The sequence below is a fragment of the Sus scrofa genome, chromosome 15 (genome assembly GCF_054392235.1).
Source record: "Sus scrofa isolate SSC_HxYL_T2T_F1_AM1 chromosome 15, Sscrofa_HxYL_maternal_Yorkshire_Landrace_v2.0, whole genome shotgun sequence".
NCBI lineage: Eukaryota > Metazoa > Chordata > Mammalia > Artiodactyla > Suidae > Sus > Sus scrofa.
In genome coordinates this window covers 143,229,953-143,248,897 of record NC_139397.1, presented here as the reverse complement: position 1 = coordinate 143,248,897, position 18,945 = coordinate 143,229,953, and the positions used below count along the sequence as shown (strand labels likewise).

The 18,945-nt window shown below is 41.9% G+C and overlaps 1 protein-coding gene across 23 annotated transcripts in view; it reads right to left on the bottom strand.

The window, feature by feature from the left end:
- The window catches only part of AGFG1 (ArfGAP with FG repeats 1), a 77,979-nt gene extending 64,741 nt beyond the window's left edge, over positions 1 to 13,238 (bottom strand). For all 23 annotated transcript variants that reach the window (XM_021075860.2, XM_021075863.2, XM_021075862.2 and 20 more), the window contains exon 1: positions 12,788 to 13,238. In XM_021075860.2, coding sequence (XP_020931519.1) covers positions 12,788 to 12,954 — 167 coding nt within the window. In that variant the 5' untranslated portion in view covers positions 12,955 to 13,238. The remainder of the gene's footprint in view (positions 1 to 12,787) is intronic.
- Positions 13,239 to 18,945: the final 5,707 nt, after the last annotated feature.

Sequence of the window (18,945 nt, the reverse complement as noted above, 5' to 3'; positions counted from 1 at the left end):
GGTAAACACGAGGCATCCTGGAACGAATCCCCCATGTGTAACAAGGGATGACTGTATACTGCATATACTTTAAGAAGAAAAATAACCCCAAGAAGGTCCTGAGATGCAAAAAGGTGAGCAAAGAAACTGTGAAACACACTGGCAAATGTAAACAAATATCATCTGATTTCAAAGTGTCCTATTTATAGTAGAGGGGAGGGAGCAAATTTAACATTTTGCCACCAACAGCACTTCGTATTTTTAAAGACTTTGTATTATTAGGGGAAGGTTAAAATACTGATTAACTCTACAATATTAGGATGGAGAATAAAAGTTTCAGTGGTGACCATGAAATAACATGGAATTTATAGCCTTAAAACCAGTATAAAGGGGAAGTCAAATCAAAACAAAAACACTGACAATTTTTTTGTGTGTGTGTTTTCTAGGGCCGAACCCTTGGCATATGGAAGTTCCCAGGCTAGGGGTCGAATTGGAGTTGTAGCTGCCAGCCACAGCAACTTGTGACCTACACCACAGCTCACGGCAATGCTGGATCCTCAACCCACTGAGCGAGGCCAGGGATCGAACCCACAACCTCATGGTTCCTAGTCAGATTCATTAACCACTGAGCCATGATGGGAACTCCGTCATTTTTTTAATTAAATTAAACATACACTTACCATATGACCTAACAATTCTACTCTTAGCTATTTACCCCAGTGAAATAAAAATCTGTATATAAATATCTGTATGAAACAACTGAGTTGGTTCACATGCATCAAAAACTGGACAACAACCCAAATGTCCCTCAAGTGAGATATGAGTAAATGCACAAGCAGTGAAATACTCTCAGTAATAAGGAGAAATGGACTATCAAAATATGTAACAATTAACATGGAATTTATCCTAAAGTTATACTGAGTGAAGAAGGCACTAAAACCTAAAAAGATTATACAGTCGTTAACCACTGCGCCACGACGGGAACTCCCTTTTCCATATGCTAACTGTGGTCGGAGTTACATGAATCTGTACACATGTTAAGACTCCTAGGGAGTTCCCGTCATGGCACAGCACAAACAAATCCAACTAGGAACCATGAGGTTGCGGGTTCAATCCCTGGCTTCGCTCAGTGGGTTGAGAATCCAGCGTTACCGTTAGGTGCAGTCTAAGTCGCAGACGCAGCTCAGATCTGGCGTTGCTATGGCTCTGACGTAGGCTGGCAGCAACAGTTCCGATTAGACCCCTAGAGCCTGGGAACCTCCAGATGCCAAGGGTGCGGCCCTAAAAAGACAAAACACACACACACACACAAGACTCATAGAACTACACAACAAAAAAGCTGGTTTTAATGTATGTCAACGTAAGAATCCATGTCACTACCTATCGCAGCCACTACTTTTACACAAATTAAATTTTCATTTGCAGACCATCTTCTCCATCTACCAAATCTGATCAGTTAAATGAATGAAATCCAAATTAATCAATACTGAATTATTTACTCATCTAGTTATTTTTAAGACATATTCTGGAAGCTGGAGCCACTTCCCCTTTTTTACTAAGTCTAGTCTAGCTGTATGTGAAGCCGGTGTTTATAAAACACTTTACTATAATGACATTAGTCATAACTACTGGATCAAAGTGTTAGGCAAGTAAACAACATCATTTTTATAGTTCCAATACTGAAGTACTACTCACTCTGGATCCTAAAATACACATTTTAAGTCTCTAGTGAAAAAAAATTAAATAATGACTCACTTAATAATAGTAGCACTGATATTTTGAAAGCATGTTTGCCAGTAAATTGGTTTCAAGAAGTTCCAAAGTCATCTACTGGTGGAGCCCAGTGTTTCTGCAGTGTAATTAAGTCATATGCAGATCCCCAGGAATTTTACTTGTAACGACCACCACCCAGGTATGACAGCAAACCAGATGGAGATGGTGTGACTCATTCCATATGTCCACCAGTGTGCTATTTTTTTTTTAGGGCTGCAGTTGCGGCATGTTGGAGGTTCCCAGGCTAGGGATCTAATCAGAGCTACAACTGCCGGCCTACACCACAGCCACAGCACATGGGATCCGAGCTGGGTCTGTGACCTACACCACAGCTCACAACAATGCCAGATCCTTAACCCACTGAGCAAGGCCAGGGATCAAACCTGCAACCTCATGGTTACTAGTCAGATTTGTTTCCTCTGAGCCACAATGGGAACTCCCAGTGTGCTACCCTTAACTATGCCTCAAACAATCTTGCAAATAGTCAAATGTTCAACTCAAATAGCAATGTGTGCTGACGAATACGTAAGAGAGCTTATTTAGCTTATTTATTAATTGTTTTTCTCCTGCTGGGGAAAAAATGGTTAAAATGTTTTATTAGGCTGTGGAAATTTAGGTGGTTGTTAATGTTAGCATAAAGTAATAAAGCTAATTTGACACATAGATCTATCCCAATCTTAGCTATTTAGTAAAAATACTATGTATGAATGTTTCATATTATAAAAATTACACATTTAAGTTCTACAATGAATGGAAAATACCTTTAAGAGATTATCAAAAAATCTACAGAGTTTTAATATCAAGATACTATCTGTATCAGATAGTCCAAAATATTAGTCTATCCAGAACCAAACTTTAAAATACTGAAAATACACACACACATCCCCACCCACCCCATAGTGCAAACCATAACTGTTATTTTGGGTTCCTATTTTTAAAAGCGAGAAATACTACACTGTAAGGTCCTTGTAACATTTAGGACAGCACCAAAAAAATAATACTTAGGTAACAATTTAAATCTAATTAAGGTACGCCAGTTAAAAGAGGACAAAATCCAAAAATGTCTGTCTTTACTACCTCCCTAAACCCCACTGAAATGATAGCAAAGGAATAAAAAGGCATTAACCCACAAAGAGGGGGTCAGGGAACAAGGAACGAACTCAAAGGCATACATACTACAGTTCTCTAATAACAAAATTCAGAGAATATATCGGCAGTGAACTGACTCTGCAGAATAAAGCAAACCAAAACAGAAACTCCTACAGAGGTGAGAGAAGCCAACTAGCAGGTGAGTCCCATCGGAGAGCCACTGAAAGATTTACAAAAGGAACCAAAACACAGGTTGGGGGGATTTTCATAGGGTCAAAAATAGTCAGATTCTCAGTTTCCCTACATCCAACAAGACTAGTCCTACCAAATCCTAGGCAGATGTCTGGAGGAAAATTTAATCTGGAGAGACTATAGCAAACAGACTCTGGGTTCAGGCATAGCTGAGGACTGCCACTGGGTCCTCTGATAAAAACCGGAGGCTTATCTGAACAATACATTCTATGTCCCTAGTCCTCTCCCTCAACTGGCTCCTAGAAGAATGGCAGCAAGGCTTTTTTTTTATTTCCCAAGAAGATGAGACAAAATTATCTCTAAACTAATAATAATTAAAAAAAGAAAGCAGGAGTTTCCAAACCAGCACCCCCCTCAAAAAAAGCCTAAGGCACTGAGCAAAACCTTTATGAAAATAATACTTCAATATAAGGTTCAGAACAGCAGGTACAAAAAATAAAAAGATCATATATACTCCCAAAGAGGGAATGGAAAATGGGGCACAGAGAATGAGTAATAAGAACAGCATTAAATTTCTCAACAGCAATACTGAAGGTTTAAAGACAATTAAACAATGTCTTAAAGATTCTAAGGGTAAAATAAACTATTTTCACCTTTGTGAATATAGACAAATCAATACTTTTAAAATGAGGGCAGAATAAGACATTTTTCAGCCATGGAGCTCTCAAAAATGACCTCCTATTAACATTTAATCAGGAAGCTAATGGAAATGTGGGGGTCCTGAAAAGAGAGGGTTCAACAAAAGTCAGGCATAAAGGGAATTTCCAGAATGAAGTAGAAGAAAGTCTTAGGATGACTGCTGCATAGCAGGCCTAGAGAGCAGCGTATCCAGATCAGAGGATGACCGAAGTACCCAGAAGTGGTTTTTTTTTTGTTTTTTTTTTTTAAGGTACCTGATATATCTGATCATAATGGAAAAAGTTTTATAACTCAGCCAGAGGTAATTTATCTGGAGATGTATTAATGATACGTACCATAGAAAACAAAGCAAATGAAGAAAGCTGGACGATTAAAAGCTTCAGGGAGAAAGGGTTGTACAAGAAAGAAAACGTAGTAGTATTAAACTATATGACTTAGCTGGAAACAATATGCACATAATGCAATACAGAGAATGCTAAATAGTGATTAAACCAAAAACTGTGATATGATATTGAAGGAGTAGACGCAGAGTATAGGTGGACAGTGAGAGGAGTGTTAAAAGAGAGTCAAAGCCTCATCTTCCCTCTTGTACAGTAGAAAATTCAATAGATAAAAGCCAAAACTGAAAGACAAAAAAAAATAGCTGTAGGCATGTTAGAAATATTAAGGCAATTAGAGAAGAAGAAAACAGACCTGAGTTCTGTCACCTCACCATCCACAGTAATCAGAAATGGAGGAAAGGAATAGGCAAGTGCTATTTGCTCATTTTAAGCCTTTGCCTTTTTAAACCATGAGCATGTGTTCTTTTGATAAAAGATAAAACTGAATTTTAAAATAAACATTTTTAAAAATGGAAAATAGGAGTTCCCTTGTGGCTCAGAGGGTTAAGGACCTGGTATTGTCACCGCTGTGGCTCCAGTTGGTGGGGTAGTGTGGGTTCAATCCTTGGCCCTGGAAATTCCACAGGCCAAGGGTGTGGCCAAAAAGAAAAAGAAATGGCTCCTCCACCTCACAAATTTAACATATACACACACACACACACACACACACACAGACACACACACAGGCTATTTTCTTTGATGAAAACACTCACCAAGAATTTTTAAAATTTCAAAAATATCAAGATTCTTCACTAGACACTAGCAATCTTTTTATAAAAGCACCTACTGAACACAACTGTTCCAAGTTAAAGGCACCAAATATCACTGAGTAATTAGGAGATAAAGGTTTGAGGAAAGAAATGAGGAACTTACCACATCTTCCCACATCATTAGTTCTGCCAATTTTCATATCTCCCCCATGAAAAATCTCGCAAAATTTAACCAAAAAAAAAAAAAAAAAAAAACCCAGAAGAACAAGAATTTTTAGAATCTGACACTACCTATATGTTTCTCTGTTACTTTCATATCTAGTCCTCTATCTCCCCCTACAGAATAAACCTATTACCTCTTCCACATAAAGGCCTTAAAATTACCCAAAGATAGTGATCGCATGTACTGCTCCCTACCCTCACTCTAGTCAAATCTCCTTATCATCCTAATCAAATTCTTTATATCACGCTTCACTCTGTTAATTCATCTCTTAAAATAAGCAACTAGAATAAAAACAAAGTGCAATTATAACTTCCTTCCCTCTATCAAACAGATATGGTACCAATCCAAAAGGGACTATGTCTTACTCAGGAGTTTTTGGAAAAGTATGTTTTAACTTAAACAAAAACTCATTCCCCATATTTCAAGTAATTCAAATAAGGTTCCCACCCCTCCTATAAGTTAATGAATGTCATTCTAATCACGTCTAATCAGGTTTCTTCGGGCAAAAGCTCTCCTGTGGCACACTGAAACAATATCACAAGGAACCTGCTATTAAACAAAGTACACCAGGATGAATCATTTACTTTTTATACATAAGAGGAAATGATCATCAATCTGACTATATGGATTGAGAAATAATCCATACTGAGTGGGGGGTGGGGGAACAGGAAGAATAATGGCACTCGCCTTGAATATCTCCACAGGAGCTTCTCAAGCATGTGAGCATTGTGCACCTTGCACAGAAAACTCTGAAAATTACCAGTCTGGGGATTTACTTATTTTCCAAAGAGTGTACTGAAATTAGATACAGGTGTATGTTTTGCGACTTACACCGCAACTGTAGCAGTATTGGATTCATAACCCACTGTGCAGGGCCAGGGATCAAACCTGCATCCCAGCACTCCAGAGATGCCATAGATCCTCTTGCACCACAGCCAAGAACTCCAGAGGTTTTTATTATTTTGGGGGGAGTGGGGAGTTGGGAGCTGTAGGAGAAAAAGATAGCTTTATTGCTTTGCCAGGCAAAGGGGGCCACAACAGGCTAATAATGCCTTAAATACTTGCCCTCCAGAGGTTTTTAAAAAATAATTTTCAAATTGATGCCCAGAGGTTAGGAAGCTCCTTAAAGGAATGTTTCAATTATCTTCATTTGTAATACAACTCACTAATATTTTAAATTTTAATATAAATTTAATCTAGATAAATTGTACAGCCACTGCTTTGAAAATGACCAAAAGTCAAAGTGTTTACAATCACACTGGAGTTCCCATCGTGCCTCAGTGGTTAATGAACCCGACTAGGATCCATGAGGATGTGGGTTCCATCCCTGGCCTCGCTCAGTGGGTTAAGGATCCAGAATTGCCGTGAGCTGTGGTGTAGGTGGCAGACGAGGCTCAGATCCCACGTTGCTGTGGCTGTGGTGTAGGCACGCAGCTGTACCTCCGCTTGGCCCCCTAGCCTGGGAACTTCCATATGCTGCAGGTGCAGCCCTAAAAAGCAAGCCAAAAAAAAAAAAAAAACCTGTTTACAACCACATTGAGCCAAATTTATCATAGACAAATGCGAGAAGAACAGAAACAAACGTGATATAAAAATGCCCTTGGTGGCAAGTTCAGTTCAAATGACCTCACCACCTCCTGTCATGTCCAAGAGTCTTCCCAGGACAGAAGGTGCTCACAGCACAACAGAAGAGTCTCTCTTAATCAATTTGTTGGATGAATCCATATTCATCCTTTCTGCTAAAAAATCTACAGCAAATGCCTATTGCTCAATGAAGTTTCATGCCAGAAGGCTCTCTCTCTTGCTCCTTCCAAATGAGTTTTATGGTTATCAAGAATTGTTTGATATAATACTAATATATTATATAAAAAATTTTAGTTTGTATAGTCTTTGGTAAATATATAGTTTAACTAAACAATGATAAATGAGTGAAAACTAAGTATTTTAGAGACTTAATTGAGTCATTATGAAAAGCTGTTACTTAACTGTGGACAAGAACTGTAGATTTAAACTGAAAAAAAAAAAAGAATTGTAAAAGATATAAACTGAAAAAAGATCTAGAACAATTCACTGCTCAAACTGCTTTAAAAGCAACTTAAAATTCTAAAAATCTTACATAACAACGTGAGTCTAAGTTATATTAAAATCTAACCAGCGGATATATTCAAAGTCCTAGCTCTGGCAAATTAACAATTCTATATTAAGATTTAAAAATCTAAGTGGTGTGTGTGTGTGCGCTTGTGTACCTTTTTCGTGACTGCTTGCTTCCACTGCCTTTGATAAGTCTAGCCACCATCAATTCTGAATGGAACTGCCTGAGATTAGCAGTTTCAATTATATTTACAGTTCAATTACAGCAAATATCAAAATGATTAATTCATGGCTGTACAGATGTGCCAAATTAAAAAAAAAACAGTATCAGAACCAGTATATAAGTTAAACTATATATTTACCAAAGTCTACATCAACCAAATCCCATTACAGTCACAATACACAACAGTAGTTTACAACTAAAATTCAAAACTAAGAACAGACATTTGAAGCTAAGTAAGGCTCTGATTTTAAAAAAAGGGGAGTTTCCGTCATGGCACAGTGGTTGACGAATCTGACTAGGAACCACGAGGTTGCAGGTTCAATCCCTGGCCTTGCTCAGTGGATTAAGGATCCGGCGTTGCCATGAGCTGTGGTGTAGGTTGCAGATGCGGCCCGGAACCCGCACTGCTGTGGCTCTGGCGCAGGCCAGCAGCTATTCGACCCCTAGCCTGGGAACCTCCATGTGTTGCAGGTGCGGCCATAGAAAAAGCAAAAAGACAAAAAAAAAAAAAAAAGACTTGGACTTCTCTTGTGGTGCAGTGGGTTAAGGAGCCCACCTTGTCACTGCAGTGGCTCAGGTGGCTGCTATGGTTCAATCCCTGCTCCAAGAATTTCCACATGCCAAAGGCACAGCCAAAAAAAAAAAAAAAAAAGCATGACATAGCTACAAAAAAAAAAAAGCATGATACATCCATAGATTGTCTTTTTAAAATCCAATAAAGTAAAATCCCCCATTTAAATCCCCCATATATAGAATTCACAATAATTTACAAATAAGCAGTAAGAGTGTAAGCTAATTTTACAATTTAAAGTTGTAGGGGGTTACTGCTTTCCTCATATGATTGTTACTAGAATAATACCTGATACACAACAAGCGCTCAATAATTCTAACTAGGTAGTTACTAACATTATTTCTAATACTTTCATTGTTGTATCCCCAGTATATGTGCTACTGCCTGGACTTAAAAAATATTTGCTTTAAAAAAAAAAAAACCATTTTTCATAATTAAAAAAGTATCATAGTTTTGCCACTTACACAAATTTCAAATTATACTACATTGTCAAAATATGTCACTGAATGTAGCCATGTTAGAGTACTAAAAAAAGAGGAAAAGGAATTAACGATATGTCACTTCTTACTGTGACCTCACGTGGTACTGAATATTACAAGCAGAGCTCCAAAAAGGTATGTGATGGCAATCCATTCAAATGCTAATAACGGTATTAAAACAAATAAAATGCTTCTTTCCATTAGCCCAACTTTAACGTGAAATTTCTTCTAAGAAAGATTCACCACAAGACTCAGAATGCACACAAAATTAACAGAGTATAAATTAATATCCAGCTACATTTATCCATCTGTGAAATTCCAAGTTTAAGTGCACTGTCCACATAAAATAGCTGGTATTTAAAGGGACAGGGTGTTTGTTGCTCAAATATTATTTTTTATTTTTATCCAAACTCTCCCTGAAAAGTTTACGACTCAGTTTTACAGGACAGCACAATTCTTTAACGTTTTTTTTCTTTTTTCTTACCTACTAGTTACCCTAATGTTAATCTTCATGAAATAAATAATTTGATCTAAGCTGAGTCTGTAAATCAACTGAAAATTCTTTAACATGAAGGCAATATTTTATCGTTGGCTGTAGTGGAGTGCCATTCGTAATACTAAATATTTCTGTAGATAGAACCAGAAATAGTAACAAATCAATCTGTTAGAACACCCTCCCGTTCTACCTCAGTGACAAATAGCTTAATGCATCTAAATCTAAAGTTTCACATGAGCATAATACAGGCACAGAGTATAGTCATCTTGGAAAAAGAAAAACAGGAAAGAAAAGATTAGCTCTGAGCCTAGTGATAATAATAACATAGGATACATGTTCAATTAATTTAAACAAAGATACTGCTAAATAAATAATAAAAGGCATGTGACTACCCTAAAATTTAAAATTTATGATAGTAGACACCACTGACTGTGTTAGCATTTTTTTAGGCACATCAAGGTTTCTGAAGGGCAGCTAGCATGCCTTATTTAGCATATGTACATCCACTGCTTAGCCCCATCCTCAAAAATAATATATGTTCAATAAATATTCAGTGAATTTTATCCTTTAATCCTCAGAACAACCTTAAGTTATATATCATCTTCTTATCACAAAAAAATAAAACGGAGGCTAAGGGGATGGATTCAGGCCAAGCTACACATAGCAGCCTTGCTTAATACTTTGCCCTAAGTCACAAAGCTAGTGGCAGTGTCAAAGTCTTCTCAAAATTCATATTCTGTCAATTAAACGATGACATCTAAATAGCAAAAGACATAATAATTGTTAAACTCAATAGCTATGTTATTATTCTTAAATTATTTTCCTGTATTATTGCTTTTTAAAGGAAAAAAACCTCAGAAATTACTGTTCCTTCAATATTTCTACAGAAGACATTTGATCTGGGATCCATTCTTTTCTTCGCAAGGATCCTAGATTTCTTATTTGGGAATCTATTTTCGGGTCCTTGCTTTTCCAGTAACATCATCATAGAACATGTCCAATGAGGGCACAGGTTCAAGGCAGCCATATGACCTAGGCTAGTCCAGAGTGAATCACAGAACTTCTGGAAAAGTTGCAACAATGATATAAATTAAGGCAGTATGTAACCCCAGGAGCTGGGGACTGCCTGCCATCTTTGGATGAGGGAAATCTAGGCAACATCATTTTATCAATGGATAAAGTTTTAGTTTAAAACAAACAATAAATTTCCCTCATATTTTTAAACCAACTTGAGTCAGGTTTTGAGTTACTTCTAAAGAATCCGAACCCACAAATTTTTATAAAGGTGCTTCTCACTTCAACACCTTTCATGCTGTGTTCCCTGCACAAGCAATGTCCTCTTCCCTCACTAATAATGCCCCTCCATCCATGTTACATCCCAGGCATCATATGAGACGTAAAACAAACAAAATCTCTAACACTGAAAACTAATCTACATGCAATACGTATGCAGTAAACTTTATCCTCTCATATGATGAGAAAATTCAATCTCAAAGAGACTGAATAACATTCTCAATACCACACAGCTTTTAAGTGGAGCCAAGATTCAAAACTAGGCTTCTCTAGCTCACAAGCACGTGTTCTTCTCAACTGCATGAAGCCCCTTGCCATATGGATCTTGTCTTTAAAGGACTTTGCTCAGGCATCAAATCTTCTGGGAAGCTTTCCTTATTTATTTACATATTCCAAAGATAGCTCATTCAAAGAAATGAAATATTACAATGTATCATAACTGTCTTTTCATACTTAGACTGCAAATTCCTTAAGGACAGTGAGATCCAAGTAGGACAAGTGCCTCCCACAGTGTATGACACAGGCCAAGTGAGCAATAAATATTTGTGGAATCACCACTAAACAGAGATATTGAGTCCTATCTATTACAGATTAAATTCCATTAAAGTAAACAATTGTCATTATACTGAGATATCTTTTTATATATAATGTTTCTGACGTGGAATCTAGGAAGAAATTTGTAAATATTTCTTGATATTATACATTTGCTGCAATAAATTAAATTTACACTGATAAAGCCCTAAACAGAAATGTCAGAAATCCAGAACAGTAAATACATACTTGCCTTTTTCAAACCAAATACTTTAAGTGTATCAAAGGACCTTGTGTTTAGTAAAAAATAGGGAATACTTATGATGCACATAATAAAAGTCAAATATACTTAAAACGAATTGGACCAGTGACTTAATTTTAGAAGCAAAGCTGCTTGACAACTAGGTCTTTTTAAATGAAAAGCATGAACCATTCTATCTCCTACATACCCCCAGCTCAAAGATTCTGTTGTAATTCAACAACATCACTAATTATCAACTTCTCAGAGTGCTTTTCTGACTCTACAATCTAAAAGCAGCCTCTCAGACGTCTCTCCCATCATACTATTTTAGTGCATACTTACCCCTGACATTTTTCTCATTTAATTACTAATTATGTGTTACCATCTCTTCCAATAGAATGCAAGCACCAAGAGAATGCTTTTGCTGCGTTCATCAACACATCCCAAGGCTTCACAAAGAACCTAGTAAACTACCCAATAAATGTTTGTTGAAGAAATCATAGTTATGGAAGCCTAATAATGCCTCTCTGCCCCCGCCCCCCACCCCAAAAAAGCCTCTTTAAAAAAAAAAAAAAAAAAAAAAAGTCGTACACTACTGGGCAGTCCTTGCATTTTCCAAGAATGAGTTTCCTCATATGCTATATACTTTGTCTCAGCATTAATCTTACAAAGATTTTTCTTTGGGGGGAGGGGCACCAAACTACTTTATTTGAAAGAACGGTACAAGTGAAAGAACTTAAGAAGTTTGATAGAATAAATGACCACTTCGTCAATAAATGACTTTGGATACAAAATAATTAGTACATAAAAGCAACTTACTCTGTTCTAAAATCATAAGGAAACTCTCAAAAAAGAATCTTCAATCACAGCAAGAGGCTTATCAAAACTAAGTTTAATGAAGCAAAGAAGCACAAATAGAAACCATCCCAGTATTTCAAGACGGTAGTCTCCGTTTTTCCGAATGCTGTCTTTCCACCGCTCCCCATTTCTGAATACAGCCAAGACACTTGGTACTGACAGAAATCTTACAGATATCACCACCATACTTACAATGACACAGCTTCTAATCAATACCTTATTTCCATTAAAACTTTCCCCAAACTCCTGACTCTTTTTGGACCATAAAGATAAAGCCCCACAACCTCACGTCTGCTTCCTCTGCCTCCCCCCCCCCCCAATTAACCCTCTCTAACTTTTCCCCTGGGATTCACATCTCTGCCATCAAGACATTTTAATTTCGCTGCTACTCCTAAATGTCAGCTTTCTCGTAGTGATCTAGGTACTCTCGAGCCTAGAAGGAAAAGCCCAGACTAAGCGTCCCTGCTCTCTCCCACCCCAGCATCTTCCCCCCGCCCCCCACCGGCGCCCGGCAGGTGCCTCGCTCTCGACCGCCGCGCCCCGGCCGCCGGGAGGCGGGGCACACAAAGGACCCGCACGGCCCTCCCCAGGCTCCTCGCGTCTTTTCCCCGTAGCTTCGTGGGGTCAGCAGCCAAGAGCCGAGGCCCAAGGGAGGCGGCGCCGGCTCCAAGGGACTAGAGACCTTCACCCGGGGCGCCCCCTCCCGACCCCAGCCCCGCCCACGCCCCACCCACAAAGGCTGCCCCGGGCCTGGACCCCGGCCCACCGAAATCGAAAGCCCACCCCCAGCCCAGCAGCCTGGGCCCACCGCATCTCGGCCCCCGGCCTCGACCCCCCGGCGCCGCGAGCCCGCGCCCCAACCGCCGCCCGGGGCCGGACCCCTGCAGGGCCCCCGGCCCGCCGCCCGCTCCCCACGCCCAGGGAAAGGCCCCCCGCCCGCCCCGCGGCCCCGCACTCACAGGCTGCCGGAGCAGGAGGTACAGACGAAGGAGCCGACCGTCATGTTCACGTAGGTGGGGCCGCGCTGGTCGCAGTCGAAGCACTTTCGGTTGTGCGGGAGGCCGGTCATGTCCCGCAGCATCTTCAGGTGCTTCTCCTCCTGCTTCCGCTTCGCGCTGGCCGCCATGGCCGCGGCGCCGAGGGAGGAGGCCGGCAGGGCCGGGAGCCGGGCGGCGCTGCGCCGGGGACCCGCGGTCCCACCGGCCGCCCTGGCCGCGGCCGCCGCCTTCCGTCAGCGCGCGCCGCCCGCGCCGGACCCGGCCGCCGCGGCTCGACTCGACTAAGCTGGGCGCGGCGCCGCGCGGACGCTGCGGAGCGCAGGCTGACGGACCACACCAACCGGCCCGGCCGGGACAACCGCCGCCGCAGCCGCCGCCGCCGCCGCCGCCGCCGCCACCTTCCCGACTTCTCCTGAGGGGAAAAAGCGAGGCAGGGAGACGGCAAGAGGAAGGCCGCCCCGAGCGGCCCGAGGCCAAGTGTTGACCAGCGCCGCCTTCTGGCCAGGAGGAGTTACTGCGGCTGCGCTTACAGGGTTGAGCGCATTACGTAGGTTACCTTCCTCCCTTGCTTAAAGCTCTCTACCCGCTGCTTTGGGGATGATTCCAAGTTCCTCAACATGTGCCCTCAATAGCGCTCCATCCTCTATCCCAGCCCCCCTCTCTCACTTCATCCTGGTTTACTCAGCCACACTGGATTTCCACTTGTACCCCATATACAGCAAGCTCCCTCCTGACTCATGACCCTTGCCCTTGCTGTTCTCTCTACAGCAGGTTTTCTCAACCATGCCACTACTGACATTTTGGACTAGATAATTTTTTTGGTCTGTTCTATGCAGTGTAGGATACCTCGGCCTTTTCCCACTAGATGCCAGAACAACCTCCCCACGCCTCCGCCACTTGTGACCATCGAAAATGCCCCAATCTTGCTAGATGTAGATCTGTGGTAGAGGGAAATGAAATCAACCAGGCTGAGAACCACAGCTACACGTGGAAGGCCAGGTTGTCCATGCAGCCATGGCAGGCAACTTTCCGCAGCCCGATCAGCCTACTTAATACTGTAGCCCATGTTCCTGGAAAGCTGCTCTCAATGAAGTCGCTGTGTGGCGTTTTCTTCATATTTCCAGCGATTTGAAATCCTTCTTATTTAGCGTTTACTGTGTTTTATCTGGGATCTCCCTTTAGGCTCCAGATAGCCTGGATCCCAGAGTTTTCTTCACCACTCCACTCTCTGCCCCTCCCAGAGCTGGAGGCTAGGTACTCAGTATTTTTGGAATGAATGCATTAAGTATCTCAGTCAATCATCAAAAGATCCCTTTGAAGTAAGCATTATTGTTCTTTGCATTTTACAAAGCGGAAGCTCTGGGGGATTAAGTACATTTAGCCTAGGATACACATGGTTTATACTAGGACATACTTAGGGCATCCAGATAGTCTGACTGCAGGACTCAAATCTCTTAACCACTCCAAGAATCTGCAGCCAGCAGGATGTTCAAAAAATCATCCCTGCCCCTCATTTCCCAAAGTCACTCCACCAGTGAATGGAAAAGTGAAGGTTCCCTGGGGTTCCTGCTGTGGCTCAACAGGATCCAGGGCATCTCTTCAGAGCTGGGACACAGGTTCCACGCCCAGCCCTAACTGTGGGTTAAGGATCCCTCGTTGCCACGGCTGTGCCTCAACCGCAGCTGGGGCTCAGATCCGATCACTGCCCCTGGAACTCCATAAGCGGAAAGGCGGCCAAAAAAAGAAAAAAACAAAAACAAAAAAACACCCAGGTTTCCTAATTGCCAAGACCATTCTCCAGACGTTCCATGAAAGGAATTGGGTGAATCCACCAAAAGACTTCATATCGATACAATACTATTAATAGTAATTAACGGTTTTAATGTTGAAAGGATGGACAGATTTTGGATTGGCCAATGGATTGTTTTGCTTTGTTTAGGGCTGCACCTGTGGCATCTGGAGGTTTCCAGGCTAGGGGTCAAATTGGAACAGAAGCCACTGGCCTATGCCACAACCGCCGCAGCACCAGATCAGAACGGCGTCTGCGACCTACGCCACAGCTCCCAGCAATGCCAGATCCTTAACCCACTGAGTCAGACCAGGGATCGAACCTGCGTCCTCATGGATGCTTGCTAGTCAGATTCGTTTCCACTGAGCCAGGACGGGGACTCTCGGCCAACGGATTTTTTTTTTTTTAACTTAACCGCAATACCATCAGCACACCTGAAAATTTAACAGTAATTCCTTAAAATCATCAAATATCCCATCAGAGTTCAGGTTTCCAATTATCCATGTTTTTAGAAGATTGTTACAGTTTGTTTGAATCCTCACCTTATAAATGGGTAATATGTCTCATAAATTCTCTTTTAGTCTGTGGTTATCCATCCTTCTCTTTGTTTCCTTGAAACTAATGTTTAGGAACCAGACCCTTGGTCATGCCGCTTCCCATAGTCTATGTCATTTAACACTTTTCTCTATCCTCTTTGTGTCTTAAAAATTTGTTGTTGGGGAGTTCCCACCATGGCTCAGCAGTAACAAACCCGACTAGTACCCATGAGGCCATGGGTTGGATCCCTGGCCCTGCTCAGTGAATTAAGGACCCAGCGTTGCCATGAGCTGTGGTATATTATGTAGGTGGCAGACACCACTTGGATCTGGTATTGCAATGACTGGCAGCCGCAGCTCCAATTCCACCCCTAACCTGGGAATTTCTATATGCCTCAGGAGAGGCCCTAAAAAAGAAAAAGAAAAATGTTGTTGGACCTACTTCACTGGCATCCAGTTATTCTGGGGTTTTTTGGTGGCGCAATTTTGTTTGTCTTCTTCCATCAGGAGGCCCATCATCAGGTGGGGGGGTTCTTTTTTTTTAATGACATTGGCAGTCATTGATGATTAATGTCTAGAGTCATTAATTCATTAATGGTAATAGAATGGTGGTATTCTGTCATTCCTTCCTCATTTATCAGTTAAAAGGAAAATTTTCCTATAAAGAAAAACGTGCTCTCAGCTGCTCTTTGGCATAGTGCATGTCAAAAAATTGGGGGAATATTTGAGCCTTTTTGTTTGTTCACCAATTTTTAAAACCATGTATTGGTTCCCATTTGCTTTGTGGTGGTGCTCATTATATTCCACTGTCATCACAAACTCCAAAATTTTATTTTTTCATTTTTACTTTTTGGCTGCACCTGCAGGATGCAGAAGGCCAGGGAGCCAATCGGAAGTGCAACTGAGACCTATGCCACATCTGCAGCAACACCAGATCCTTAACCCTTTGTGCCATGGCGGGACCTCCACAAACTCCAAAATTTTTAAATATATTTGATATATTTCATATAAGTGGTGCTCACATTGTCTCATCATTGGCTAGGGGGAGCCTCTTAAAGTTAACTCCTGAATCTTTTTGTTTTTGGCCACATCCACGGCATGCAGAAAGAAGTTCCCAGATCAGGGATTGAACCCAAGCCACAGCCCGAGCTACAGCAGTGACAGTGCCAAACTCTTAACCACAGGCCACCGGGGCATTCCAACTCCTGAGTGTTTTTGACAAGACCCTTGAGTTAAGGTCAACTGGAGTGCCATTGCAGCAGGTCCCTAGCTGTTTAGAAGAAAAGAGTATGGAAATGTTCAATGCTGGACTGATTAAAACAGAAGGTTTACTTAGCAACCCCACTCTTGCTAAATATACACCCCGTGGTCTCTTATTCATCACCATCCAATACACTCAACCCACAGCCAATGGCTTACTTATTTGTTTCTATATTTGTATTGCTCACTTGTCGTTTGTATGTTTTCTGGTTGTTCATCTCTCCAAGGTCTGTTATCTGGTAAATGCCAAAATCAGAAGGTATGACTTCAGTGTCCTGTACAAACAGTTTAATAAGTGGTGGTTGTATTATCGTGTTGCTGTTTCAAGAGTCAAGAGGCAGTATTTCCAGACTATTGTTCTGTAAGAAGGTGAAGTTCGGGTGAAGTCCAAAGTAAAGCTTGAAAGTCCATTCAGACCTGCCGAATGTTGGCTTTTTTATAACCCGTGTAATATCAAAATATGTTTCTGTCTACTTTCTCGCTCTTTTTTTTTTTTTTTTTTTTTTTTTTTTTTTGTCTTTTTAGGGCTGCACCCATGGCATTTGGAAGTTCCCAGGCCAGGAGTCAAATCGGAGCTGCAGCTGCCAGCCTACACCACAGCCACCGCAACATCAGATCTGAGCTATATCTGCCACCCACACCAGAGCTCATGGCAACATCAGATCCTTAACCCACTAAGAAGGGCCAGAGATCAAACCCATGTCCTCATGGATACTAGTCAGATTTATTACCACTGAGCCACAACAGGAACTCATTTTCACTTTTTCAAATCCCAAGAAGAGCTTGTCATGTGTCAAGCAAGACTACGCCTCTACCTTAGTTTTCTTAACCCTCACCCCAACTCAGAAAGAGGTCTTCTTATCCCCATTTAATATATGAGGAACCTGAGGCTCTGAAATGCTGGCTTGCTCAAGGCCACCCCAGAAGTGAAGCTGGGATTCAAACCCAGATCTGGCTGCAAGGTGTCAGCTTCTGCTTCCAGTGACTGAATACTGATCCACCTTATTGGGTTGGCAAGGCAGAAATTATCTTTAAAGAAGTTAGCTCTGCAGCCAGAGTGATGTTTCCAGGTATAAATATGATCCAAGTATCCTCTGTCTCCTCCCCCCAGCCTTTCGGAGATGTCCCATTGCTGGTAGAATGAAAGAGACCCTAGGAGACCCAAAAGCCCTGTGGTCACAGCCAAGTTTGTGTGCTAGATGCATTGTGAGTCCAACAAACCAAAACCCAAGAGTTCAGAGCAAAGAAAGATGTATTATAAGAGCCAAACAAGGAGAATGGGTGGCTTATGTTCAAAAGACCCAAGCTCTTGATGGTTTTCAGGGAAAAGTTTCTGTAGGCAAAATTTGGGGGGAGGTTTGCAGGGTGTGTATCTGTTCTCTGCTTAGCTGGTGGGGAGGTTACAGGGCAGTTGTTCTAGGCATCTCCGTCATCGGCCTTCTCAATGCAACGGGTCTGGGGTCCAGTTTTTGTAGCTTTGACGGAACTGTACTCATTCTGAGAGCGAAAGCAGCAAGAAGAAATAGAACACTGATAGAAACAAGAGTGCAAGAAAAGCCTTAATCATACATTGGCTTTAATGAATCTAAAAAGAGATTTCTGAAAATTGCAGTAAAATGAAGGGGAGGAATCAGACCCGCCCCATAGCTGTACTATGGTCCCTTGAGTGCCTTTCCTTTGTTTCTGCATTTCCTTACTCCTGTAACGCATCACTGTTTGAACTTGCCTTTGGAACTCAGGAAGGTCTAGGAGGCTGGAATCTTTTTCCTTCAAACCAGAAATGTGCAACAAGGAAAGGCGTTTGTGCCCAGGAGGGCCCCATTTCGGACCTGCCCAGGCAGAGGCCTTCCTGCTGCCCAGGCTGGTCTCCTGACCCTGCCCAGCTCTACTGTGCCCCATATGCCTCCGTCACCACCTTATGTCTCTGCCACTCTGCTCCAGCCCTACTTCCTCCTCAGTGTTTTATATTCTCTTCTCTCCCACCTCAGGGCCTTTGCACATGCCATCGATGCTTCCCAACAGTCTTCCCGGAGTTCCCAGTTAAGGATCTGGCATTGTCACTGCTGTGGCTCAGGTCACTACTGTGGGTTGGATTTGATCCCTGGCCCACGAACTTCCACATGCCTCAGGCACGGCCAAAAGAAAACCAACAAATGGAAAACCAAAACGGTCTTCCCTCTCCTTTTTCCTTTCTCATACCTCAAGTCAAGCTCCATTTTTCAAAGATCTTTCCATGTTCTGCCAAGTCAGACCCATCATACGTACTCATCATACCAGTTACATCTACTTGAGAGCATTCGATGCTGTGGCTGCCCTGTGATTTTCAGGTGAGGTTCCTGGTCCCCACTGCACCATGGGCTTCATCAGCAAGGGACCACACTGCGTTTGCTCACCACTGTTTCTCCAGCGCTTAGCATGGGGCCTAGCACTTAGAAGGGGCTCAACACATATCGGTTAAATGAATAAATAAACGCTGCAGTGGGGGAGCCAAAGAATAAAGCTTTCCTTTGTCTTAGGCAGCGAGTGCAGTGTTC